The sequence below is a fragment of the Oryctolagus cuniculus genome, chromosome 18, assembly GCF_051225735.1.
Source record: "Oryctolagus cuniculus isolate XC-2025 breed Fujian yellow rabbit chromosome 18, ASM5122573v1, whole genome shotgun sequence".
NCBI lineage: Eukaryota > Metazoa > Chordata > Mammalia > Lagomorpha > Leporidae > Oryctolagus > Oryctolagus cuniculus.
This window is the reverse complement of record NC_142884.1, coordinates 25027783-25055576: the sequence shown is the minus strand read 5'-3', so window position 1 is coordinate 25055576 and position 27794 is coordinate 25027783. Positions and strand designations below refer to the sequence as shown.

Sequence of the window (27794 nt, the reverse complement as noted above, 5' to 3'; positions counted from 1 at the left end):
GGCAGGCGCTGCTGGTTCTAGCCCCAGGAGAAAAGCCCACAAAGCAGAAAGGGACAGCACTTCAAAGAGTTAACTACATGAGAGTTAAAATGAAATAACCATACACATATCTGGACATTAAAATTTGTTTTAATTTATATAAATAAAAAAATTTTACTTAAATAATGATTCATCTGGGTCTTCTTGTATAATACAAAATTCTTCCATGGGCATCTGATGATTTTGAGGCCAGCAACTCTTCTCACAAGTATAAACAAGAACTGTTCCAAATTCCACTGAAACACCTAAAAAATACAACAAATCTAAGAAAGAGAAAGTTACAAGATACCCCCAAAATGTAAAAGTTGACACAGACTGCAAGGAAGACTGCCTGGGTTCAATTCTCAGCTCCACCACCCTGAGCAAGCGATTCCACCTCTGTGAAATCCTGACGACAAGCGGTTAAATAAGCTAATACACATCAAATGCTCAGAACAGACCCTGGCACATTTAGAGTGTTCACTGGAAAAGAGATTAAGTAATTAGAAGATAACAGCCTTGAAGGAAGAGGCCTCAATGTCAGGATAACAGAAGTTTGCTAAAGGGAATGATTTTATCTTCCTCCGCCTTGCGGCGCCGGCACACTGGGTTCTAGTCCCGGTCGGGGCGCCGGATTCTGTCCCGGTTGCCCCTCTTCCAGGCCAGCTCTCTGCTGTGGCCCGGCAGTGCAGTGGAGGATGGCCCAAGTGCTTGGGCCCTGCACCCCATGGGAGACCAGGAGAAGCACCTGGCTCCTGGCTTCGGATCAGCGTGGTGCGCTGACTGCAGCGCGCCGGCCGTGGAGGCCATTGGAGGGTGAACCAACGGCAAAGGAAGACCTTTCTCTCTGTCTCTCTCTCTACCTGTCAAAAAATAAAATAAATAAATAAATAAATGGAATGATTTTATCTTAAGAGCTGAAAAAATAATTAGGTAAAGGAAAACAGTGCTTTTAGCTGCACGACAGGCTTAGGCTAAGTCTGTCCTACAAGGGAACACTCATGAGGCAAAGCAGATCTAATCAAAAGATCTTAGACAAAATCTCAGGTCTTCATTACAAACAGCTAAACTTGTGTGATGTTGAAAATCACTACTAAAATATGTCCTATAGCATAGCACACTGCTGCCAAGGATTCAGGAAAATAAACTTATCTGTGGATGGAACCAGAAAACAGGAGCAACAGGAACTCCAGCTGATGGGCAGTGCAGTGGGGCAGTGGGTTAAGCTGCCGCCTGCAACCCTCGCATCCCACGCTGGAGCACTGGGGTAGGTCCCAGCTTCTCTGCTTCCGCTCTAGATCCCTGCTAACGCAGCAACAGTGGCCCAAGTACTAGTGTCCCTGCAGCCCTGGATGGAGTTCCTGGCTCTGGTCATTCAGCCTTTCAAATAAATAAATAACAATTCTTTTTTTTTTTTTTAAAGAAGCATTTACTAAAAAGATAGTGTTACAGAAAGAGAAAGAGAAAGAGGGAGGGAGGGAGGGACAGAGAGGTCTTCCATCTACTGGTTCACTTCCTAAATGGCCAGGATGGGCCAGGCAAAAGCCAGGCACCAAGAGCCAGAGCTTCCTCCAGGTCTCCCACTTGGGGGCAGGGGCCCAAGGACTTGGGCCATCTGCTGCTGCTTTTCCCAGGCCATAGCAGAGAGCTGGATGGGAAGTGGAGCAACCAGGATTCCAACTGATGCCCATCAGTGCCACACCGTGGCGGCTTAACTGGCTACGCCACAACACAGGCCCCAATAAGCAAATCTCTTATTAAAAAAAAAAAAAGTAATACAGAACAATGACACACCAGGACATTCTAATTCAGTAAGTGGGCTTCATGAAGAAGAGCAAATTCTAAAGTGGGGAAAGGCGTTTAGCTTAGGAAAGACACTCATTTCCCACATGAGAGGACCTGGGTTCAAGTCCTGGCTCCAGCTCCCAATTCCAGCTTCCCACTAACGCACACCAGAGAGGCAGAAGGTGGTAGCTCAAATGATGGGTTCGTGACACCCAGATTGGAGACCTAGATTGAGTTCCTTGCTCCTGGTTTCTGCCAGTCCTAGACTTGGCCGCTGCGGGCATTTGGGGAGTGAACCAGTGGATGGGAAATCTCTCTCTCTGCCTTATAAGAGGATGAAAATAACCAGTTTTAAAAAGTGTGCAATCTAGGCTGGTGCTGTGGCTCACTAGGCTAATCCTCTGCCTTGCGGCGCCGGCACACCAGGTTCTAGTCCCGGTCAGGGCACCAGATTCTGTCCCGGTTGCCCCTCTTCCAGGCCAGCTCTCTGCTGTGGCACGGCAGTACAGTGGAGAATGGCCCAAGTGCTTGGGCCCTGCACCCCATGGGAGACCAGGAGAAGCACCTGGCTCCTGCCTTCGGATCAGCGCGGTGCGCTGGCCGCAGTGAGCTGGCCGCGGTGGCCACTGGAGGGTGAACCAACGACAAAGGAAGACCTTTCTCTCTGTCTCTCTCTCACTGTCCACTCTGCCTGTCAAAAAAAAAAAAAAAAAAAAAGTGTGCAATCTAAAAAAATTTTTAGCTGTGAAAACACAAAAACAGTAAAGAAAAAAGATTTACAACAAATAGGGAAGATGTACAATAAATACACCAGCAAGAAAAATATTATCTCAAAAAGGAAGGGCCTAACAGATTGGCATCAATAAAGCACTAACAAAGAAAATACTGATTGCAAGTCAGAGTTACACAGAGAGATGAGACAGAGAGAGACAGACAGAGGGGGGGGGGCTTCCATGCACTGGTTCACTCCCCAGATGACTACAACGGCCAGAGCTGTGCCAATCGAAGCCAGGAGCCAGGAGCTTCCTCCAGGTCTTCCCACGCGAGTGCAGGAGCCCAAGGACTTGGGCCATCTTCTGCTGCTTTCCCAGGCCATAGCAGCGAGCTGGATCGGAAGTGGAGCAGCCAGGTCTCGAACCGACACCCATATGGGATGCTGGTACTGCAGACAGCGGATTTACCTGCTATACCACAGCGCCAGCCCTTTTCCCACTGTCTTGCCATTAGCAGGGACTGGACAGAAGTGGAGCAGCTGGAACTCAAACCAGTGCCCATATGGGATGCTGATGTCGCAGGTAGTGGTTTTACCCGCTATGCCACAAAGCCAGCCCTGATGTTTTTGAAATTGAGATATAATTCACATATCATAAAATTCACCATCTTGGGGCCAGCGGTATAGTGCAGCAGGTTAAGCTGCCACTTGCTCTGCCAGCATCCCATAATGCAGTGCCAGTACAAGTCCTGTCTACTCTGTTTCTGATTTGGCTCCCTGCTAACGCTCCTGGGAAAGCAGTAGGCGATGACCCAAGGGTCTGGGCCCTTGCCACCCATTTAGGGGACCAGGATAGAATGCCTGGCTTCTGGTTTCAGCCTGGCCCAACCCTGGCTGTTGTGGCCCTATGAACACTCTTCCTTTCAAATACATAATAAATCTTTAAAAGGGGGGGGGGATATCTGTTCTTCATTTATAGTGAACACTGTACTAGAAGTTCCTGTTATTACAACAAAGAAAAAACAAACCAAAGAACCAGACAGAAAAGAAGTAAAATCATTCATACGCAGATTACATGATCCTCAGGGGGGAAAAAATAGGACAGTTGTAAAATTGTCAAGATCAATATACAAACAAATCTGTTTTGGGAGTTATGTCCTGGAAGAAGGAGCAGCAGGAGGCTTCAGGAATCAATCCTCCAACCAAACAACTAGGGAACTGCAGCTACTGTGGAACCCTAGAATCTAGCCGGACACAGGCATTATCCCGGCTGGGAACGGGAAGAGGCTGCTGGTACGGCAGGGAGGCTCCTTGCTTCACGTAGCAACAGCAACCGCCATTTGCACATCCAAGAGGCTTCCCAAGCTTCAAGCAGGATAAACCCAAACAGATCCACACCAAGACACATTAAAGTCAAACTGCCAAAACTCAAAGATGCAGTCATTTCACAGGCTGCAAGAGGGAAGCAACTGCTCACACAAGGCATCCTGATGAGCTTCATCAGCGGCTGTGCTCTGTACGTGGTTTAAGTGTGTGCCCCCAAAGCCTCAGTTCCTACGAGCCTGTTCCCTAGGGCGGCGGGGGATGGTGGGAACCTGAAGAGGTGAGGCCTGCTGCGAGGTCCTTGAATCACCTGGGAAGTCCCCTTGGGTAAGCCCTCAGCCGTTCTCTGATTTCCTGCTCAGAGATGTCATCTCCCACCACTGCCACCCACCACGGCGCACTCTGCTGTCTGGCCTTTGAGCCTCTGACCCCTGAGCCAGACAAGCCTCTTGGTCAGTCAGCCTGCCTCAGGTATTTCCTTATAATAACCAGCGTGGACTAACACACCAACTGATTCCTTAGCAGCGACCATGCAGCGCTCAGTCCTGAAGGAAGAAACTGTAAACCAAGAGTGGCACATCCAGCAAAGTTATCCTTCCACCATGAAAGAGGCACTGAGCTACAACCAACCTTTATTAGGTCTGCCCTACAACAAATGCTTCCAGGAGCCCTGAAGGCTGACATGAGGGGACGGCACTGAGGTGCACCAGATTACGCTGCCGGTTCGTGACCCCGCTGATCCACTTCCAATTCAACTCCCTGCTAATGCACCTGGGAAAGTAGCAAAAGATGACCCAAGTCCCTGGGTCCCTGTGCCCTCGAGGGAGCCCTGGATGAATCTCCTGGCTCTTGGTTTTGGCCTGGCCAAGCTCTAGTTGATGCAGTCATTTGGGGAGTGATCCAGTGGATAGAAGATGTCTGTCTCACCTCCCTCTATAACTCTTTCAAATAAATAAACAAATCTTAAAAAAAAAAAAAATTAGTCCAAGGCCAACATGACAGGTCAGCCACTCTAAGACACAAGGGGGAAGAACAGGAATGCCAGCAAAGGTAACTTCAGCAAGCCAGTTTTCCTGTAATTTTGGTGTAGTCTGCAACTTCCTCTCTTCACTACAGGATTTACAAGGCAAAGACATAAGTCAGTAACTATCAATCTACGTTAATATATAAACGTCTAATGCTGTAATCTTTGATAGTAACAATATAAAGCAAAGGGAAGGAGCAGGTTGTATACTTCTGGAAGTGACTGCTATTCAAACTAGACTGTTATAATTTTAAAATGTAGATTATAATCCCCAGAGTAACCACTAAGAAAACTAAAAAAAATGCACAGAAAATGAAACAAAGGAATCAAAATGGTACACTATAGGAGCTGGCACTATGGCACAGCAGGTTAAAGCTCTGGCCACATGGGTGCCAGTTCAAGCCCTGGCCGCTCCACTTCGGATCCAGCTCCTGGGAAGGCAGTGGAGGATGGCCCAAGTCCTTGGACCCCCCATATCCATGTGGAAGACCCCTAAAGAAATTCCTGGCTCCTGATCAGCTCAGCTCTGGCGTTTATGGCCATTTGGGGAGTGAACCAATGGATGGAAGATCTATCTTTCTTTCTGTCTCTACCTCTCTCTGTAACTCTTTCAAATAAATAAAATAAATCTTAAAGGTACACTATTAAAAAAACCTAAATACAAAAAACACAGTTATGGGAAAACTGAAGAATCAAAGTCATAAAGAATAAAAAATATGTGAAACATACAGAAAATAAATAGCTTTGGCAGAAGTAAATCCTTTATCGGTAATTATACTAAATGTAAATAGATTAAATTACCCTTTTTAAAAAAAGGAATGGCAGACTGGGTTTAAAAAATAAAAGAACCATTTGTATGTTGTTTATAGGGACTCTTTAGATAAATATGTGAAGAGGTTAAACACAAAAGGATGGCACAAGATATTCTAATATTGTCAAACAGATACATCTCACATAAAATAAGGAGAAAGAACAAGAAAGAATACAGGGGACAGGCATTGTGGCAGAGTAGGATAAGCCTCTGCAGCACTCACATTCCACACTGGAGAGCCTGTTCAACTCCTGGCTACTCCACTCCCATTCTAGCTTCCTCCTATACAAATCTTGGGAGGCAGCAGGTGATGGCTCAAATACTTGGGGCCCAGAGGTGTCGCTCCCCCTCTTCGTGGAGGAACGACACAGGACCCTGCGCTGTTCTTTCGTCTGCTCGGCCCTCCCCGGGTTTGCTGCTGGTTCTTCCCGGGTTGGCTACTATCCCTTCCACCTCCGTGGAAGGGCAGTTCCCCCTGGCCACATTCCCCACTTCCGCAGGGGAGCGGCACACCGCCGGCCGGTTCTCTCGGGGGCTGCACGGGTTCCCTTAGATGTTCCCCATAGATGTTCCTGATGCATGCCGTCTCTCTCCTCCTTTATAGTCCTCCTCCGCCAATCCCAACTCGGCTGCCCACACGCCGAGTACGCTGCTCTCCTCCAATCAATAGCAAGTCCTACAGTTTATTGGCTGAACTGGAGGCAGCTGTGCGGAAGCTGTTTACTTCTCTCCCAGCGCCATATTGTGGGAGAGCAGATGCATAGAATAAGTCTTTTTTTTTTTTTTTTTTTTTTTTTTTTTTTTTTGACAGGCAGAGTGGACAGTGAGAGAGAGAGACAGAGAGAGAAAGGTCTTCCTTTGCCGTTGGTTCACCCTCCAATGGCCGCCGCTGCAGCCGGCGCACCGTGCTGATCCGATGGCAGGAGCCAGGATCCAGGTGCTTTTCCTGGTCTCCCATGGGGTGCAGGGCCCAAGCACCTGGGCCATCCTCCACTGCACTCCCTGGCCATAGCAGAGAGCTGGCCTGGAAGAGGGGCAACCGGGACAGAATCCGGCGCCCCGACCGGGACTAGAACCCGGTGTGCCGGCGCCGCAAGGTGGAGGATTAGCCTATTGAGCCACGGCGCCGGCCTAGAATAAGTCTTAATTCGAGTAACTCAGTCTAGTCCGGATTGCTCCCCACAGATCCCCCTTTCTTTTTATTTTTTAGCGTTGATACGCGCCTGTCTTCGGTGTCCCGCGGCACACACTCTGCTCTACTTGCTAGAGTTGCCACAGGCTCTTACAAGTCCTATCAGGCAAACCGAATCCGGGTCCTCTCTTCGCCATGTTGTGAGGAGGTTTTTAGGCGCTGATGCGTGCCTGTGTTCGGTGCCCTGCAGCGCATACTCTGCTCTGCTCGAACTGCCTGCAGGTGTTTACAAAACCTATCAGGCAAACCGAATCCAAGCCTTCTCATTGCCGTATTGTGGGGGAGACTTATTAGTGTTGGTTTGTGCCTATTTTCGGTGACCTGCAGCTCATACTCTGGTCGAGCTGCTTGCTGGCGCTTACCGCCTTAATTAGGCAGACCGAATCCAAGCCTCCTAATGGTTGTATTGTGGGGAAGCCTTACTGATGTTAATTCGTGCCTGTCTTCGGTGACCTGCGGCGCATAAGCTGCTAGCCGCCCAGGTGCTCATCGCCTCACTTAATCAGGCAGGCCGAATCCAAGCTTTCTCATTGCCATGTTGAGGGGAGGCCTTATTTTTCTCTATTTCTCTATCTCCGGGCATTCCTATTTCTCCCATTTTACTTCTGTCTGCCAACATTCCTATTTCTCTCACTTTACTTCTAAACTTCTGTTTCTCTTATCCCCGCAGCTTCCCGGCGCCTCGCCCTGCCGGCAGGCTCCGCCCCGAGGCTATTTCTCCGCGGCTTTCCCGCCGAGCCGCTTCAGCCCGCGTCTCTCATCTGCGCGGCTTCCCGGCTTTGCGCGGCTTGGCTTCGCGCGCTCCGCGGTCTCCACGCCCTTCCGCGTCTGCACCACGGCCTACGCCAGCCCCGTTCCCTATCTATTCACGCCCCGTGCTCTCTCTGCACGCGGCGGCTTCCGCGAGTAACACAGCGTAGCTTACGTGTCCGCCACTAGCATTCAATCTAAGTTCCCCGGGCTAGCCTGGCGAATTCAACCCAGCGTACGTCTCCGCCCCACGGTTTGGCTTCCCGTCCTTTGCTCCCCGGGCTAATCAGACGGATCCCAACCAGGCTCACGTTTCAGCTTCTGGTTTCAACTTTTCGCCCCCTATTCCCGGGCTAACTTGAGAATCCCAAAGTGGCTTTCGTATCCGCCTCGGCCTGCCCCCCGCGGCTTCAATTTCCCTAACATTTTTCTCTACCCGGTATGTTTCCCCAAGCTTTCCTCCAACAATACTCCTCCCTCATTTCTCCTGGCCTCTCCCCACAGTCCGCGTCCGAGCCTGTTTGTTCTAGCTTTCACTTTCGCTTTCGACCTTAGAGATTTCTCCCAGCTTCCCCCCGTAGTCCGTATCCGAGTCTATGCCTAGGCTTTCAATAGCTTCTTCCGGCACCCTTTTCGTCCGGCTTTTCCCTAGGCTGTTTGCTGGTCTCTCTCTTCGATATTTTCCCAATTCTTCCCGTTTCTTCCCGTTTCTTCCCTCCTAAGTTTGCTATCCGTCCTAGGTTTCCTATCCGAGTCACGGCACCATTATGTCGCTCCCCGTCTTCATGGGGGAACGACACTAAACCCTGCCTAGGCTTCATATCCGAGTCACGGCACCATTATGTCGCTCCCCCTCTTCGTGGAGGAACGACACAGGACCCTGCGCTGTTCTTTCGTCTGCTCGGCCCTCCCCGGGTTTGCTGCTGGTTCTTCCCGGGTTGGCTACTATCCCTTCCACCTCCGTGGAAGGGCAGTTCCCCCTGGCCACATTCCCCACTTCCGCAGGGGAGCGGCACACCGCCGGCCGGTTCTCTCGGGGGCTGCACGGGTTCCCTTAGATGTTCCCCATAGATGTTCCCGATGCATGCCGTCTCTCTCCTCCTTTATAGTCCTCCTCCGCCAATCCCAACTCGGCTGCCCACACGCCGAGTACGCTGCTCTCCTCCAATCAATAGCAAGTCCTACAGTTTATTGGCTGAACTGGAGGCAGCTGTGCGGAAGCTGTTTACTTCTCTCCCAGCGCCATATTGTGGGAGAGCAGATGCATAGAATAAGTCTTAATTCGAGTAACTCAGTCTAGTCCGGATTGCTCCCCACAAGAGGGAGTTCCAGGCTCCTGGCTTTGGCCTGGCCTAGCCTCAGCTGATGTTGGCATTTGGAGAGTGATCAAGTGACTAGAAGTAGTCTCTATCAGTGAATAGAAGCTCTTTTTTTTCTCTCTCTCTCTCCGTGTCTCTCCCTCTGTCAATCTGCTTTTCAAATAAAGTTTCATAAAATAATTTTGGGGCCAGCACTTTCATAGCAGGTAAAGCTGCAGCCTGCAGTGCCGGCATCCCATAATGGCTGCCAGTTCGAGTCCTGGGTGCTCGACTTCGGATCCAGCTCACTGCTAATACAAGTGAAAAAGCAGCAGAAGATGGCCCAAGTGCTGAGGCCCCCGCAGCCACATGGGAGACTCAGAAGCTCCTGGCTCCTGGCTTCAGATCAGCCCAGCTCTAGCTGTTGTGGCCATTTGGGGAGTGAACCAACAGATGGAAGTTCTCTTTCCCTCTCTCTAACTCTGCCTTTTAAATATATAAATAAATCTTTAAAAATATAATGTTGATGGAAAAGAATACACAAAAAGTGTATATTAGTCCATTTATCAAAATTCCAGAAAATGCAACTAATCTACCTTGACTGGAAGATGCAGAGGGTGGAAAGGGGTGACAGTCGGGCACAGGGGCCTGAAGAGACTTCTGGAGGTGATGGACGTGTTCGTTATTTTTAATGCGGCAGTGATGATTTCCGGAGTGTACACACATGTCAGTGCCTCCCAAACTACACTTTTACCAGATGTACTTCACTGTGTGTCAGTTACGCCTCAATAAAGCTGTTTGTAAAAGAGGCTTAGCTATAAGAGGCTTATATAAATAAATGAGATAGTGAAAAAAAAATCTATAAAATACTATGCACACTTCTTCCCCAAAAAATGCTTAGAAAAATAAATTGCTACTAAAAAAAGACAGCTGGGGCCAGCGCTGTGGTACAGCAGGTTAAACCACCACGTGCAAGGCCAGCAGGCCCTTTCAGAGCACCAGTGTGAGTCCTGCTGCCCTGCTTCCATCTGGCTCCCTGCTCATGTGCCTGGGAGGCAGCAGACATGGCCCAAGTCCTTGTGCTCCTGCCTCCCAAGTGAGAGACCATGATGGAGTTCCTGGCTCCTGGCTTCAGTCTGGCCCAGCTCTGGCTGTTAAAGCCATTTGGGGAGTGAACCAGCATATGGAAGATCTCTTCTGTCATTCTGCTTTCAAATAAATAAAATACATCTTTAAATTTTTCTCTAAAAAAAAGACTACATAATGTTAACAAAATAAGTGTAATAATTTGAAGCTAATCTAAAAAAATAATAAAAAGCCTGGCTATATAATGATGTCATGAAAATAATATTAAGGGTAGAACATAACCCAGCCTTAAATCAACCAAGTATCAGTTTATCAGTGTTTGTCTTAGACTGCTTAGATTACATATTTCTTTCTTTTCTTTTTTTTAAAGATTTATTTGAAAGGCAGAGTGACAGGGAGAGACAAGGAGAAACAGGAAAAGAGATCCTCTGCCTGCTGGTCCACTTCCCAAATGGCCACAACCTGAGGGTTGGGCCAGGCCAAAGCTGGAAGCTAGGAGCTTCATCTGGGTCTCATTTTCTGCTGCTTTCCCAAGGTGTTAGCAGGGAGCTGCATGGGAAGTGGAGCACCCAGGACTCGAACTGGCACCTGTACGGGATGCCGGCATTGCAGGCAGCAGCTTAACCTGCTGCACCACAGCACCGGTCCCATAAATTTTGTAAAATTTTACTAATTTCCAAAGTTCTGTATAATATGTTTATAGCATTCTATCAGTGAACAAAAATAAAAAAACAGTCTTTCTTTTCAGAATAATTCCAAAATTATTCTAGGAACCCACAAACATAAATCAATGATGGGCTTCTCACCTGAATTAGCACCCTGGAGCATGCTGACCAGCGCTGGCATGAGCTGAAACTCAAATGTCCTCTGGCCTCCACAGTGGCCGCAGGCTGGGAGCTCAGCGACTTGTGATGCAGGGCAGGTCAGGAAGAGTGGCTCTCCACTCCAGGAATACCTAGGACAAGGACACAAAGAAATCTGAATCAGAGTCACATCCAGGTCCCATTCCAACATCGAAGGCCACACCTTGCCAGCTTGCTTTCTTGCAGAATAGCAGGAGCAACACAAGAAGGGTAAAGAAAACTTCTCCAGAGGTGCAAAACACTGGCAGCAAGGCAGTAGGCACAGCAAGACACCTCAAGTTCAAAGTCTTGCGTAGGCACTCAAGCCACTCTCAAAGTGAATCTAACTAGAACTGTAACAAAGTCCAGCACCAGCACAACTGCAGACTAAGTGGACTCAGGCTCCATGCTGGCCTCACCCAGCAGGGGCACGCCCGGCCAGGGAGGACATCTTCACCCAGGACCCGCACTCTGCAGTGTCCCTCACTTTCTGACAAGCGATCTACAAAGCTACTAGTATGCAAAGAGCAGGAAACGTTTACTCATAAATCTAGTGCAAGGAAACCCATGGCAAAATGATGTATTTATCAAACAAGGATTTTAAATACCATTGATAAAATGTGTAAAAGAATAATGGAAAAGGCAAACAGGCATAAACACATGGGGAAGTTAGCCCAGAAACGGGAACTAGGAGATGGCTTCTGACTGGCCCAGCTCTGGCCGTTGCAGCTATTTGGTAAGTGAACTTTGGATGGATGATTAAGTTAATAAATTAATCTATTAGAGAATCTTTTTAAAAATATTTATTTATGGGGCTGGTGCTGTGGCATAGAGGGTAAAGCCGGCACCTGCAGTGCCAGCATCCCATATGGGCGCTGGTTTGTGTCCCGGCTGCTCCACTTCCTATCCAGCTCTCTGCTATGGCCTGGGAAAGCAGTAGAAGATGGCCCAAGTCCTTGGGCCCCTGCACCCATGTGGGAGACCCAGAGGAGGCTCCTGGCTTCAGATTAGCTCAGCTCTGGCCGTTGTGGCCGATTGGGGAGTAAACCAGCGGATGGAAGACCTCTCTCTCTCTGCCTCTCCTTCTCTCTCTGTGTAACTCTGACTTTCAAATAAAAATGAATAAATCTTTAAAAAAATACTTATTTATTTGAAAGGCAAATTTAAAGAGAGAAGATGAGAGAGAGAGAGAGAGATATCTTCCATGCACTGGTTCACTCCCCAAATAGCTGCAACAGCCAGGGCTGGGGCTGGGCCAGGCAGAAGCCAGCAGCCCAGAGTTTCTTCCGGGTTTCTCATGTGGAGTCCAGGCACTTGGGCCATCTTCTAGCACCTCAGCAGGGATCAGAGTGGAACAACTGGGTCTCGTTCCAGCACCCTTATGGGATGCTGGTGTTGCAGGCAGAGGCTTAACCTACTATAGCAAAATGCCTGCCCAAATACAACAGCCCCAGCCTTTGACAACCATTTGGGGAATAAACCAGTGGATGGAAGATTCTCTCTCTCTCTCTCTCTCTTCTCCCCCAACTCTGTACCTCTGCTTTTCAAATTAATTAATTAATTTTAAAAAACTACACTCATACTTATACACAGAATTTCATAGAGGCTTTATTTATAATAGCCAAACACTGGAAATAACCAAAATATCTATCAGCAGAGGAATGGATGTACAAATTGTGGCATAACCATGCAATATTACACAGCAGTAAGAAAAAATGAACTATTCTTGTTTTCAAGTTTTTATTTATTTATTTGAAAAGCAGAGTGACAGAGATAAAGAGAAAGATCTTTCATCCACTGATTCAAACCCTTGCCACTGCTAGCACTAGGCCTGGTCAATTCCATGTGGGTGGCAGGAACCCAAGTGCTTGAGCCATCATCTGCTGCCTCCCAGGCATATGAGAAGGAAGGTGGACTGGAATCCGAGGCAGGAATTGATCCCAGACACTCAGATATGGAACTCAGGCATCCCAAGGGGGGGCTTAATCAACTGTGCCCTAACACCTGCCCTGAACTATTCTTTTTTACTTTTTATTTATTTTGGGAGACAAAGAGGCCAAGAGAGCCCCCATTCTCCACAGCGAGGAACCAGGAATTGAATCCCGGTCTCCAATTTGGATGGGAAGAACCAAATTACTTGGGCATCACCACTGCTTCCTAGGGTCAGCATTAGTAGAAAGCAGGAAATCAGGTACCCCAAGTGGGATGAGGTCAACTTACCTACTAGGCCAAACACCTGCCCTGAAATGAACTACTGATACATATAACAAGCATGAACTTTTAAATAATTATGTTGGGTGCTGGTGCTGTGGCACAGCAGAAAAGCCACTGCCTGCAGTGCCGGCATCCCATATGGGTGCCACGGCATCCCATATGGGTGCTGGTTTGAGTCCCGACTGCTCCACTTCTTATTTTATTATTATTATTATTATTATTTTTTTTTTTGACAGGCAGAGTGGACAGTGAGAGAGAGAGAGACAGAGAGAAAGGTCTTCCTTTGCCGTTGGTTCACCCTCCAATGGCCGCTGCGGCCAGCCCACCGCGCTGATCCAATAGCAGGAGCCAGGTGCTTCTCCTGGTCTCCCATGGGGTGCAGGGCCCAAGTACTTGGGCCATCCTCCACTGCACTCCCTGGCCACAGCAGAGAGCTGGCCTGGAAGAGGGGCAACCGGGACAGAATCCGGCGCCCCGACCGGGACTAGAACCCGGTGTGCCAGCACCGCAAGGCGGAGGATTAGCCCACTGAGCCACGGCGCCGGCCATGCTCCACTTCTGATCCGGCTCTCTGCTAAGGCCTGGGAAAGCAGTGGAAATGGCCCAAGTCCTTGGGCCCCTGCACCCACACGGGAGACCACAAAGAAGCTCCTGGCTCCTGGTTTTGGCCTGGCGCAGCTCTGGCTATTGTGACCATTTGGGGAGTGAACCAGTGGATGGAAGACGACCTCTCCCTCCCTCCCTCCCTCTGCCTCTCTGTAACTCTGCCTTTCAAATAAATAAATAAAATACAGAAATAAAATAAATAAAATACAGAAAATAAAAAGGTATATCCTGTTACGAGTTCATTTACATAATTTTATGAGAAACGTACTGAGGTGCGGGGCTGGCGCTGTGGCACAGCGGGTTAAGGCCGCGGCCTACAGTACCAGCATCACATATGGGCACTTCTCGGGGTTGTCAGTAGGTTTATCACCTTCAGTGTGGTGGTGATTTCATGGTTGTTGAGGTCAGAAATTATAGGAGCCAGCACTGTGGTGTAGCAGGTAAGCCACGGCTTTCAGTGCCGGCATCCCACATGGGCACCAGTTTGAGTCCCAGCTGCTCCACTTCCAATCCAGCTCCCGGCTTATGGCCTGGGAAAACAGTAGAAGATGGCCCAAGTCCTTGGGCCCCTGCACCCACATGGGAGACCTGGAAGAAGCTCCTGGCTCCCTGCTTCAGACCAGCCCAGCTTCTACAGCTGTGGCTATTTGGGGAGTGAACCAGAGAATGGAAGACATCTCTCTCTGCTTTTCAAATAAATTAATCTTTTAAAAAAATATTTAGTTCTTATTTCATTTGCCCCAATTTTCATACTGTTATCTCTGAATGCTGTTGTTGACCTACTTGTTGGGTTCTCTACTTCGGAGGCTGATGGCTCATAGAAAGCATCTTTATAAATCCTCCACGGGTATCATCTCTCTAGTGGCTCTTTCTCTCCTGCATTCCGTGGACTCCCTGGAGTCCTCTGCACTAGTCCTGATCCTGTGCTACCTGCCCCGGGGGTCTCTGCTCGGAGGCCTCCCTGACATCCCACTATACTTTCCTCACTTTTCCGTCCGGAAGTCACACAACACGTTCACTCAGTTTGAACCCCCTGCCCCACTGGACCACAGCGTCCGTGAGAACAGACTGTCACTGCCTGCTGTGCCCCTCATGCTGTCAGCTGAATGAGTGCTACCTACCTCGCCGACTCCACTCAAACACCGGGTAAAGCAGTGTAGTGAGCACTTACAATTTTCCGTTGTCTCCACATCCACCCTTAAAATACAAGGTCCCTTCCTCACACCAGATCACCTGAATGGCTGTGGCCGGTGGCCAGAGAGTGGTGTGGAAACATGTCTCTCACCTAGCACACTGGGCTCTCTGCCTTCTCATGCTGTCCTCCACGGGACCATCAGACAGCGGCCTGCACTTAGTGACCACCTCGGAAGGACCTCTCAGAACTGGCATCTGCTTGATCTAAATTCCCCAATGAATGCTCCCCAAGGGCACCTGTGTGGATAGTAGCTTTGGCCCAATCAAGGTGTCACACAGCACCCTCTGTAAGTACTAAAAAAAGACTCACAAACTGGGCCGGCACCGTGGCTCACTAGGCTAATCCTCCGCCTTGCGGCGCCGGCACACCGGGTTCTAGTCCCGGTCGGGGCGCCGGATTCTGTCCCGGTTGCCCCTCTTCCAGGCCAGCCCTCTGCTGTGGCCAGGGAGTGCAGTGGAGGATGGCCCAGGTGCTTGGGCCCTACACCCCATGGGAGACCAGGAAAAGCACCTGGCTCCTGGCTCCTGGCACCGGATCAGCGCGGTGCGCCGGCCGCAGCGCGCTGGCCGCGGCAGCCATTGGAGGGTGAACCAACGGCAAAAGGAAGACCTTTCTCTCTGTCTCTCTCTCTCACTGTCCACTCTGCCTGTCAAAAAAAAAAAAAAAAAAAAAAAAAAGACTCACAAACTGTCACATTGTCATTGAAGCTGGGCCAGGCAGCCTAGGAGGCCTGCAGGTCAATTCTCTGTTGTCGCTCTTCTGTTTGGGCCTCTGGTAGCACCAAAGGCAGTTAACTACCAGTTGTACTAATAATAGAGCTTGGGCTTCTACTCAAAGCTAGCAGGTAGGAATTAGGCCCATTTTACAGAAGAGAAAATGAAGGTAAAGTCACCTGACACAGGCCGAATTTTCTAATGCTATGACTAACGTTCTTTTCCATCCCTACTGTGTTTGAAAGGTGTTGGCTCCATTAAACGAAGAGAGAGGAAGGACACAGGTGTATGGGCAGCTGGATCCTCACTGCCAAACACTTCACAGAAATCTGATCACCCAAGAGACTGTGAAGAATTCACAAATGTGCAAATACCACTGAAGGATCCTCAGGTCTCTGTTTTTGCGAAACATGGCAATGTTTGATATGTATTTCCCAGAGTATTTTCTCTCACCACCTAATCTCATTTTCATTGAAATCCTATGAAGCAGGCAGTTGTACCATCATCATCACCATTTTAGAGACAGACACTGTGGATAAGAAAAGTTAGCTAAGGGGCCGGCTCTCTGGTATAGCGGGTTAAGCCACTGCCCACGACACCAGCATCCCACACAGGAGTAGGTTCAAGTTCTGCCTGCTCCACTTCCAATTTAGCTTCCTGCTAATGTGCCTTGGAAAGCAGTGGAAGACAGCCCAAGTGCCAGGGCCCCCATATGTGGGGGAGGCTAAATCTGGAGAGGCCTAGAGGAACTTCCTAAACCCACCTCGAGTTTGAAGTTTCGAATCCCTGGCGGCAAACAACCCAGCCCCAGGGCGCTTTTGCCTAAGGATCACTGAGGTGGTGTAATAGGGTTGGCTAAAACCCTTTTGCGCATCCCCTTGCCTGCATCTGCTCTGCAGCTTTATAAACACCTCCCTTTTACAATAAAGTGAGATCCTGCTTCGACTCAACTCCCCACCATGTCTGATTGTCCCCTGGGTTCAGGGAGGCTGAGTGGCGGGTGGTGCACTTCCCCTCCTCAGCCAAGACAGGCTGCAGACAGCCTGCCTAATTCTCTGGCAGTGAAGAATCACTGCACCCGTACCCATGTGGGAAGCCTGGAAGAAGTTCCAGGCTCCTGGCTTTGGCCTGGCACAGCCCTGGCCATTGCAGACATTTGAGAAGTGAACCAGTGAATCAAGGACCTTTCTCTCTCTCCCTCTCTCTCTCTCTGTCTCCCTCTCTCTCTCTTTCTTCCCCTTCTCTAAGTAACTCTGACTTTCAAATAAATTTTAAAAAATCAATCTGTAAAAAAAAAAAAAAAAGTCAGGTGAGTTCCTCAAAGAACCCGAAGAGAAACAGAAGGCCCAGGACTTGAGCTTCAAGCACACATCATCCCGGCAGTGTGCGTGATTTTACTAAGAAGTGTCAGGTCTTCAGTGTAGGGTGCACAAGAGAAACAAAACCAAAACTGCTACAAATCACAAAGAGTTAATTACAAAGACAAAGAGCAAACTCACCAGCGCACATTCCAGCTCGGAGAGAAGCAGGGCCTGCCTGCAGGAAGCAACCTCCTGACCGCCCACCTCCAGAACAGCTTCAAGGCCAGCACCAACTCACCCCTCCACAGCCAGAACCTCAACCCACCTCTGTCACCTCTTGCTCTCACTGCCACTGGCCACCAAGACCTCCCCTTCCACATCCTGGGCCTTGGTACAAACCCTGCTAGAGTTGCTCACCGGGATTCTTCTTCTCTAATCTCAGAGGGCCCATACAGCTCTCCTGTAAAATCCCTGCATTCACTGCCACGGAGCGAGGAAGCAGCAGAAGACGGTCCAAGAGCTGGGCCCTGCTGCTCATGGGGGAAACCTGGGAGAAGCTCCGGGCTTTGGCCTGGCCCAGTACCGGCTACTGTGGCCGTCTAGGGAGTACACCAGTGGATGGAAGATCTTTCTCTCTCTCTCTCTACTCTGCTTTTCAAATAAATAAGTCAACCTTTAAAAAAATAAATACACACTACAGTCCATAGCAGTTAGCATACCCCAACCCCAAACCACACTGCAGGGCTTGGTTTCAAGTCTTGCCTAAGCTCCCAGTTCCAGCTATCTGCTAATGCACACCTGCCAGCAGCAGTGACAACTCAAGAACTTGGCTCCTGCCACCCATCAAGGAGTTCCCCACTCCTGGCTTCAGCCCGGCCCAGATCCAGCTATTGAGAGCACTTGAGAAATGAACCAGTAAATGGGAGATTTCTCTCTGCCTCTCAAATAAATAAAAATTTTTGTGAAACAAAATAAATTATCTTTTAATCCTACTTTCCATGAAGTCTCCATATACACTAAAATCTTAGTAGTGGTTCGAAGTTTTAGGAATGGTGTGGTTTTGGTTTTCTCATTATCTTTTCCCGTGTTTTCCAAGTTATCATGAACCACTTTCGTTATCAAGAAAAGCACTGAGGGACCAGCATGGTGGCGCATTTGGTTAATCCTCCGCCGGCGGCACCGGCATCCCATATGGGCGCCGGTTCTAGTCCCGGCTGCTCCCCTATCAGTCCAGCTCTCTGCTGTGGCCCGGGAGTGCAGTGCAGGATGGCCCAAGTGCTTGGCCCCTGCACCCGTGTAGGAGACCAGGAGAAGCACCTGGCTCCTGGCTTCAGATCAGCGCAGCACCGGCCGTAGCGGCCACTTGGGGGATGAACCAACGGAAAAAGGAAGACCTTTCTCTCTGTCTCTCTCTCTCACTGTCTATAACTCTGTCAAAAAAATAAATTAAAAAAAAGAAAGAAAGAAAGAAAAGCACTGAAAGAAAACGTGCCTCCTTTACCTCAAAATCTGCTCCTGACAAGCAGCAATTCTCTTCATGAATTTGTAAAACGTCTGGTCTCCACTTTTCATGACAGTCTTTTCATATTTTTCATCACCATCAGTAGAAAGACTAAAAAAAGAAGAAAACAGTTTTGAGCACCTATATCTAGAGAATTACAGTATTTGGATGGAGAAACAGTATGTATACAATTTAAACCAAAAAACATTTAATATAATATATATCTTAGCCTCCAGTCCCATCCCTTCTCCCAAGCCATTTTTTTTTGAAGACTTATTTATTTGAAAGAGTTATAGAGAGGGAGGAGAGACAGAGAAAGACAGAGAGAGATCTTCCATCTGCTGGTTCACTCCCCAGTGGCCACAATGCCTGGGTCTGGGCCAGACCCAAAGCCAGGAGCCAGGAGCTCGTTCCTGGTCTCCCACATGAACGCAGGGACCCAAGGACTTAGGCCATCTTCTGCTGCTTTCCCAGGCATATTAGCAGAGAGCTGGATTGGAAGTGGAGCAGCCAGGACAGGAACGGGCACCCATGAGATACTAACAATTGACAAGGCAGCTTAACCGTTGCACCACAGCGCCAGCCCACTCCCAAACCAATTTTAACCCTGGGGTAATTATTTACAATTTAGAAAGTCATGATGGGAACAGATATTTGCTTAGAGTGCCACATCTTGTATCAGAATTTGGTGACTCTGCTCCAGGTTCAGCCTCCTGCTAATACACATCTGTAAGGCAGCAGGTAATGGCTCAAGCAGCTGAGCCCCGCCACCCATGTGAAGACCTGGGTTGAGTCCCTGGTTCCCAGCTTTGGCCTGACCCAGTTCCAGCTGTTGTGGGCATTTGGGGAGTGAAACACCCGACACGCTCTCCATCTCTCTGCCTCTCAAATAAATAAAGTAACAAGAGACTAATTTTTCTGAAGTCATTATGCCCACTCTCTATATTATATTTTCAAAACTCAAGCAACCCTTTCAACATTAATCTGACCAAAAAATAAAAAGAAAAAAAGAAAACTAAATAGAAAGCTCTGGTTAAAAAAAAAAAGGGGGGGGAGGGAGGCCAGCGCCGTGGCATAGTAGGCTAAGTATTCACCTGCGGAGCTAGCATCCCATATGGGCACTGGTTCAAGTTCTGGCTGCTCCACTTCCAATCCAGCTCCCTGCTGATGGCCTGGGAAAGCAGTAGAATATAGCCCAATTTCTTGGGCCCCTGCACCTGCGTGGGAGACCCGCATTCAGCTCCGGCTGTTGCAGCCATTTGGGGAGTGAACAGTGGAATAGAGACCTCTCTGTCTCTCCCCTTCTCTGTCTGTAACTATGCCTCTCAAGTAAATAAATAAATCTTAAACCAGGTCATCTCTCCAAATATCCTCTTGTAATCCTACTGTAATTGTAAAAATGACTATTCTCTTTTCTGTAGTTCTTTGGTTTATAAACCTTTCAATATCTGTTCTCTCAAGTAACTCCCAAAAATTATCCGATGATATACACAACGGAGATCACAACCACTCCCACTTTACAGGTGAGCGCTGCACATCTGGAAGGCTCCGAGGACTAGAGCTGATTCTGCAGCCACAGCCCAGAGTCAAGAAGCAGTGGCATTTTTCTGACTCCCCTTTCTTCTATCCAGACATTTAAAAACTGGAAACAAAGTCAAGGCGACAGTAAGTGCACCTTCCGTAAATACCTGGCGACCCTTAATCTCTGTTAGTTCACCTCTGTCCATCTTCTCGAGCACACCTATAAACGGAGCCAAGGCTTCTCAGGCTAACTCGAAGCTGCCCGATAAGGATGCCCCCTTGCCTCTGTCCACGAGGGGCAGAAAGGTCTGCCTGAGAGTCTCCCCAGGAGCTCGCGACCCCAGCAGCACAGTCCTCACCCGTGGGCGAGCAGCTGCTCCAGGTCCACTCCTTCTCTCTGCACGTAGTGCCTCAGCAGGCTGCGGGCGTGGTCCAGGCCGGCACAGCAGTCATCCCTGTAGTCATCCTCGTCCACCACACAGATGTAGTGGGGCAGGAACTGCGGCGCTGCCGGGGGCGAGGCCACCCCTTCCCCTCCCCCGGGGCGTGTGGGACGGGGGGCACCCAGGGCGGCGTCCTGCAGGCACAGGTGCTGGAGCTGCACAGTCCAGTCTGCACCCTTGGCACTGGCGGGTTCCTTCCCAACATCCCAGGGCATCCGCAGCGCAGGCGCCTCCTCACTGTCACTGCCCCAGTCGTCTGCGCCTTCGCACCAGTCCTCAGCTGCGAGGCCATCTTCCTGCTTCTGGGAAAACATCCAGTGAATAAGGTGCCAGCACACAGGAGTCACTTCACCCATTTTGGTTCCAGCCAAGCAGAGCCGACCCTCACCTTCCTGAGGGAGCTTTCACACCAGCCCCTTCCCCGCTGGCACACTCCCATTCAACCTACTCAAAACTGTCAGAAGTGATTTAAATACCGCTTCCCCTTTGCGGCGGCAGCTTGCTGCTAACGCATGCCCTGGGAGCTGCCAGCTGAGTACCTGGGTCCCCGCCCCTCACTCCGACACAGACCGAGCTCTGGGCTCCTAGCTTCAGCCCGGTCCTGCCCTAGCGGTAGCCTGGACAAGCGAATGGAAGATCTCTGTATCTCTACAGCTCTGCCTTTCACACAGCAGCAAATAAATGAATAAAAATAAAAGAACCTGTGTATACATAAAGATCACATTCAGGAGAAAGGAATCCTTTCTGCAGCTACCAATTTCATCTTACTAAACGTAACGTATGTACACGTTTGTATACACATATCACCGGAAATACATGCACTATAAACCCATGTACTACAACACACATGGACACATCCGCAGTTTCCCAAACAGAAAAAACATCAAACTGTATGTCTCCAGACTTTGTATATAAATCAAAACAACTCACAAAACCTCAAGAAAAAAACTCATGGTTTAAAAAAAAGATCCAAAACCATTCCAATGAACATCGAAGAACACATCTTAAAAGCCTTAGGGGCGGGGGCTAGGGCTGTGGCACAGCAGGTTAACGCCCTGGCCTGTAGTGCTGGCATCCCATATAGGCGCCGATTCAAGACCCAGCTGCCCCACTTCCGATCCAGCTCTCTGCTGTGGCCTGGGAAAGCAGTGGAAGATGGCCCAAGTCCTTGGGCCCCTGCACCCACGTGGGAGACCCGGAAGAAGCTCCTGGCTCCTGGCTTTGGATTGGCACAGCCCCGGCTGTTGTGGCCAATTGGGGAGTGAACCAGTGGATGAAGACCTCTCTCTCTCTCTGCCTCTCTGTAACTCTCTCAAATAAATAAAAACTTAATAAAGTTACCATCAATCAAATATAATTACTTCTTTAAAAAATCATGTTTAAAAAATGGGGGGGAGGGGTGTCAGTCTTAGGGGATGGCGCTGTGGCATAGTGGGTAAAGCTGCTGCCTGCAGTGCTAGCATCCCATATGGGCACTGGTTCGAGTCCCAGCTGCTTCTCTTCCAATCCAGCTGTCTGGTTATGGCCTCGGAAAACAGTAGAAGATGACCCAAATCCTTGGGCCCCTGCACCCACGCGGGAGACCCATAAGAAGCTCCTGGCTCCGGGCTTCGGATCAGCTCAGCTCTGGCCGCTGCGGCCATCTGGGGAGTGAACCAGCGGAGGGAAGACCTCTCTCTCTGTCTCTGCCTCTAACTCTGCCTTTTAGATAAATATGTAAATAAATTAATTTACATATACCAAAAAAGTCTGTCTTAAACGACATTCCAGCAAATACCCTCAAATTACAGCAAAGCACAAGGAGGCAACCGCGGCTGCTTTACCTGGGGGTCCTGCGCCGCCTCCTCCGGCACCTGCGGGCACTGGGAGCGGAACACCTTCCAGCTTCAGGGTGAAGACGGACGGCCGTGAGCGCACCACCCCGTCCCCGTGCGCCCCCCGCCCGCGCCCGGAATCAAGGCCCGGGGGCCGCAGCTCCGGGGCCGCCCTGCCTACCTGCGCGCCCCGCCGTCGCCGCAGCCGGGGCGGGCGCAAGCGAACACGTGCAGTACCCGGTGAAACGGAGACCCCTCCAGCGGGCAGTACACCTGCACGACCAGGGCGAGCGGCTCCGCGCAGCGCGCACACGCCGGCCTCGGCGCCGCCACGGCGGGCAGGGCGTCCTGAAAGCAAGGGAGGCGCTCAGACCCCGACGCTGCCGCGGGGCTCGCCCACTCCCCGCTCTCCGTCCCGCTCACCAGCACCAGCCCTCACCGGAAGGCCGCCCAGCTTGCTGGCGGTCCAGGCGCCTGGCCCCGTGGGGTTGCCGCGCACCGCCGCGTCTCGGAGCCCCAGCAGCACAGGCCGCCGGACGGCCGCCATGACGACCGCGAGCCCACGTGCAAACGCGAACTACGGAAGCCGAGCGGAGCGCCCGTGTGCGCACGCTCAGTGTGGCGCCCCGCCGGGGGAGCGCCCTCCCGAGGCGGCTGAGGCGTCGCCTCCGCGGCGCTGGCTGCTCTCAAAATCCCAAAGCACACACAGCATGTTATTAAGGAATATTGCCAGGAAGTTTTACCTCAAAATCAAAAATGTCGATGTGGGATATTTTTAGAAATAACACACAGAAATAAAGATGAAATGCTGAGAGGCCGCGGGTAAAGCCGCCGCCTGCAGTGCTGGCATCCCATATGAACGCTGGTTCGAGACCCGGCTGCTCCACTTTCTATCCAGCTCTCTGCTATGGCCTGGGAAAGCAGTGGAAGATGGCCCGAGTCCTTGGGTCCCTGCACCCATTTGGGAGACCTGAAGAAGTGCCTGGTTCCTGGTTTACTCCGACTGTTGAGGCCAGTTGTAGAGTGAACCTAGCGATGGAAGACCTCTCTCTCTCTCTGCCTCTCCTATCTCTGTGTAACTCTTTCAAATAAATAAACCTTAAAAAAAAAAAAATGGAAACACGAAGGTCGGCCATGGTAACCGTGGCATACAGAGGCGGTTGATGCCATTCAACTTTTTCGTTTGAAGGTTACCGTAGTGACCCGTGCCTGCCTGTGGCACGGCAGGCATGAATTTCAGAAGCTAAGAGGCAAAACTTCAGGGAACAGAAAAAGATCAGGAGTTGTCTGAGGGATGAGTGCCAGAAACTTTCAGGGGTGAGAAAAATTCTGTGTCTCTCAACTGTAGTCGTGTTGGCATTAGTTAAAACCCAGAGCTGTAGGCCAGAGACAGTTGGGTTTTAGGGGCTGGTGCTGTGGGGCAGCAGGTTAAACCTCTGCCTGCAGTGCCAGCATCCCATAAGGGCACCCCAGCTGCTCCACTTCCGGTCCAGCTCCCTGCTATTGCCCATGGGGAAGCCACGGAAGAATTGCTAAAGTGCGCTGCGGCCGGCGCACCACGCTGATCCGAAGGCAGGAGCCAGGCATTGGAGGGTGAACCAACGGCAAAAGGAAGACCTTTCTCTCTGTCTCTCTCTCACTGTCCACTCTGCCTGTCAAAAAAAAAAAAAAAAATTGCTAAAGTGTTTGGGCCCTTGCACCCATGTGGGAGCCCAGAAAGAGGCTCCAGATACTGGCGCCGGCCCATTGTGGCCATCTGGGGAGTGAACCAGCAGATGGAAGTTTTTCTCTCCCCAATTCTGCCTTTCAAATAAAAAATAAATAAATCTTAAAAAAAAAAAAAAAAAAAAAAAACGAAGATGTTGTAAGCTGCTTCAGTCCGAGATGAGCAACTGACAGCCATGGACTAGTGGAAGTGGTGAAAGCCAGAACAAGTCAGGGCCAAGGGACATGTGCCAGGTGCCATGTGCCACTGCCTCCCTTACAGGAAGCCAGCACGGGCAGCGGCCCGGAGAGCACAGCGATGCTTCCTGGGAGGCCATGCAGGCAGGCAGGGTCTCTGCCACCTGGAATCCCTCTTTGCAGACATCTTGCTTCTCCTGTGAACAGAGGAAGTGCCTCTGGCAAGAAAAGGCCTTCACGTTTAAAAAAAAAAAAAAAAGGGATTTGGTTCTTTGAAAGAGCTAGAGTGAGAAGCTGAGGAGTTGAGGTGGGGGCTGTCCATCTCAGATGACTGCCATCTTCTACTGCTTTCCCAGGCCATCGCAGGGAGCTGGATGGGAAGTGCAGCAGCGGGACTCGAACCGGCGCCCATGCGGGAAGCTGTTGCAGGCGGTAGCTTTATCTGCTATGCTGCAATGCCGGCTCAGGCCTGCAGTTTTCCTCAACTGTACTAAGAGTGAGTGCGCTGGAAGGTCAAGCAGTGTCTATCTATAAAGTTCAAATAATTAAGCAGAAAAAAAAAATACTCCTCCAAAAAAAAAATTCACTTTGCCAAAGGAAAGATGGGGAGGGGTGGGGGAGACCACGCTGTGGCACAGCGGGTAAAGCCACAGGCTGCGTGGAGCTTGAGGCGCACAGGGCCGGAGACGCTGCAGCCCCGCGACCTGGTGCAGCTCGGAGCGGTGAACTCTTCAAGTCTGCAATAAAAAATGGCCTCCAGTAAAACTACATTGCAAAAAATGGGAAAGAAACAGAATGGAAAGAGTAAAAAGGTCGAAGAGGCAGAGCCTGAAGAATTTGTGGTGGAGAAAGTATTGGACCGCCGTGTAGTGAATGGGAAGGTGGAGTAGTTCCTGAAGTGGAAGGGATTTACAGATGCTGACAATACTTGGGAACCTGAAGAAAATTTAGATTGTCCAGAGTTAATTGAAGCATTCCTTAATTCTCAAAAAGCTGGTAAAGAAAAAGATGGTACAACAAGAAAATCTTTATCTGACAGTGAATCTGATGATAGCAAATCAAAGACGAGAGATGCCGCTGACAAACCAAGAGGCTTTGCCGGAGGTCGCGATCCTGAACGAATGATTGGTGCTCAGACAGCAGTGGAGAATTGGTTTCTCATGAAATGGAAAGATTCAGATGAGGCTGATTTGGTGCTGGCAAAAGAGGCAAATATGAAATGTCCTCAGATTGTGATTGCTTTTTATGGAGATTAACTTGGCATTCTTGTCCAGAAGATGAAGCTCAGTAATTGTTTGCATTGTTTTTTATATATATTTATATTTATATATATATACACATTTACATATATATATAAAAAATCTGGGTCTTGGTTTTCGATTTACTAGTGTGAAGAAATAACTACATTCTAATGAAAATCAAGTTTGATACATTGGTTTTGAAAGTAGTATTGGGGGAGTTGTGAATTTTTTTATTTTTATTTTTTGCATCGATAGCACTGGTTACTTCTAACAGATAAAAGCTCTCTGTAGTTGCTTCCTTTATCAGAAAAGAACATTTGCTTTTCTGAATATTGGGGAAAGTTGTCATAGTCAGTTCTTCAATCAGAACTTGATTTTAACTGATACTAAAGGACCATTCTGGGCTGTTGTATGTGTATACTTTTATAAATGGTTTTCTTTTTTTTGCTTTTGTTTTTAAATTTTACCAAAAGAAAAACCATGGGAAGACCCATGTTTCTGAGGTTCCATCATTCTGAGCAACCAAAGAAATAAGTCCCTTCAAGTTAAACTGAAGATTTTCATGAAGCCGTAACCTTTTAAATTAAATAGTTTGTAAGTCATTTGGACAAATTAGATAATTTAAAAGAAGCCATCAGAACCTGTATCTAAATCTATAGTCATAAATGCAATGGCTTATAAAAACTTTATTGGCACTAGTAGTCATCCCTCCCGAGATCAGAAAATAGACATCCTGGTGTGCTGTAATAAACTAAGCAAGGTAAATGGACATTTGAATATTTGTTCTAGCAGGCCATTACTTTACAAACGCCAAAATCCCTATGCCGTATCGACTAAAGGCCATGATTCATGGAATGACTAAGACTCGGCTCCTGAAAACTTGATCAGATTGTTAGAGACACTGGCATTTTAGGTCTTGCTGGCATAAGTGGGTAAACAAGTGGTTGTAATCTAAATTATTGACCTGCATGTTTTGTCTTTGTCCCGTCTCATTCCTTACATGTACGCTCAATCTTCGCGGTATTTGGGTTATTGGTTCAGCAGATGCCAGGAAAAATAACTTTGTAGTAATCAGAATGTTATCCAACTGTATATTGTTTACTTTATTGTAAATACTGGTGAACAGTGGTCAATAGTTTTATATTCCTTAAAAAAAAAAAAAAAAGCCACAGGCTGCAACGCCTACAGTGCCGGCATTTCATATGGGCGCTGGGTCGAGTCCTGGCTGTTCCACTTCTTTTTTTTTTTTTTTTTTTTTTAAGATTTATTTATTTATTTTTGACAGGCAGAGTGGATAGTGAGAGAGAGAGAGAGAGACAGAGAGAAAGGTCTTCCTTTTGCCGTTGGTTCACCCTCCAATGGCCGCCGCGGCCGGTGCACTGCGCTGATCAGAAGGCAGGAGCCAGGTGCTTCTCCTGGTCTCCCATGGGGTGCAGGTCCCAAGTACTTGGGCCATCCTCCACTGCACTGCCGGGCCACAGCAGAGAGCTGGCCTGGAAGAGGGGGAACCGGGACAGAATCCGGCGCCCCGACCGGGACTAGAACCCGGTGTGCCAGCGCCGCAAGGCGGAGGATTAGCCTAGTGAGCCGCGGCGCCGGCTGTTCCACTTCTAATTCAGCTCCCTGCTAATGACCTGGGAAAAGCAGTGGAGGATGGCCCAAGTGTCTGGACCCCTACCACCATGAGGGAGACCCAGATGAAGCTGCTAGCTTCAGCCTGGTGCAGAACTGGCCATGGTGGCCATCTCGGGAGTGAACCAGCAGGCGGAAGATCTCTGTCTCTCCCTCTCTAACTCTTTCAAATAAACAATCTTAAAAAAAAAAAAAAAAAAAAAAAAATGCCCTAATTTCTGTGTATCATCTTTAGAGGACCTTTGTCTGTGTGGTCACTTTAACTGGGACATAGCTCACTTTGAGCACTGTGGGTGCAGTTTACTTTCCTCTTAAAGGAGCAGAAAATACTAACCCTAGTTGTTCCTTCTCGAGAAACACATGTGACCAAACCAGGGTGCAACCCAGAGGTAGGTGATGCAGGAGGGGAAGGGGTGAAAACAGCCCTGGTAACAGAGAAGGGGTCTCACGCAAGGGGCCCTGGCAGTATGTTCAAAAACCCGGTTTGGCGGCAGGTGAGAAGACACTGCTTGGGACACCAGCCTCCATCTCGGAGCGCTGGGCCGGGTTCCCGCTCCACTCCTCATTCCCTGGGGGGCAGCAGTTGTGACTCCAGTACATGTGTTCCCGTTACCCACGTGGGACCAGGGAATGTAAGTATACAACGTCCCCAGTCACAGAGGTGAGAAGCAGAGGGAGGTGGAGCTGGGGTTGCCTCCTACACTGTGTCCCCACACACTCTCTCCTCAAGGGACCGTCCCCTGCCACCACCTGCTCATCACGTGTGACAGTCAAGTGGCAGCCAGGGCCCAGCCCTCCTCCGACGGGACCCTCTCGCACAGCACAAAGCACCATCTCAGGAAACAGTAAGAGGCGAGGCCTACACAACCT

At 49.4% G+C, this 27794-nt stretch overlaps 1 protein-coding gene and 1 pseudogene across 4 annotated transcripts; one reads left to right on the top strand and one right to left on the bottom strand.

Annotated features, from left to right (window-relative positions):
* Positions 1 to 111: 111 nt before the first annotated feature.
* PDCD2L (programmed cell death 2 like) lies at positions 112 to 22763 on the bottom strand. Of its 4 annotated transcripts, none has more exons than XM_002711505.6 (7): positions 22589 to 22762; positions 22331 to 22497; positions 22159 to 22219; positions 20252 to 20637; positions 18372 to 18482; positions 10806 to 10954; positions 112 to 284 (listed from the first exon to the last, which is right to left on the bottom strand). In XM_002711505.6, exons 1-7 carry the CDS (start codon positions 22694 to 22696, stop codon positions 154 to 156), a joined length of 1113 nt encoding a protein of 370 aa, XP_002711551.3. In that variant the 5' UTR covers positions 22697 to 22762; the 3' UTR covers positions 112 to 153. The 4 variants fall into 4 exon arrangements, with proteins under 4 accessions (XP_002711551.3, XP_051702700.3, XP_089175263.1 ...); XM_051846740.3 differs by having other exon boundaries at positions 20252 to 20634; XM_089319137.1 differs by lacking the exon at positions 20252 to 20637 and having other exon boundaries at positions 22159 to 22197; positions 22589 to 22763.
* A 1913-nt stretch (positions 22764 to 24676) lies between these two features.
* LOC100355282 (chromobox protein homolog 3 pseudogene) lies at positions 24677 to 25462 on the top strand (annotated as a pseudogene).
* The last annotated feature ends 2332 nt before the right edge of the window (positions 25463 to 27794 follow it).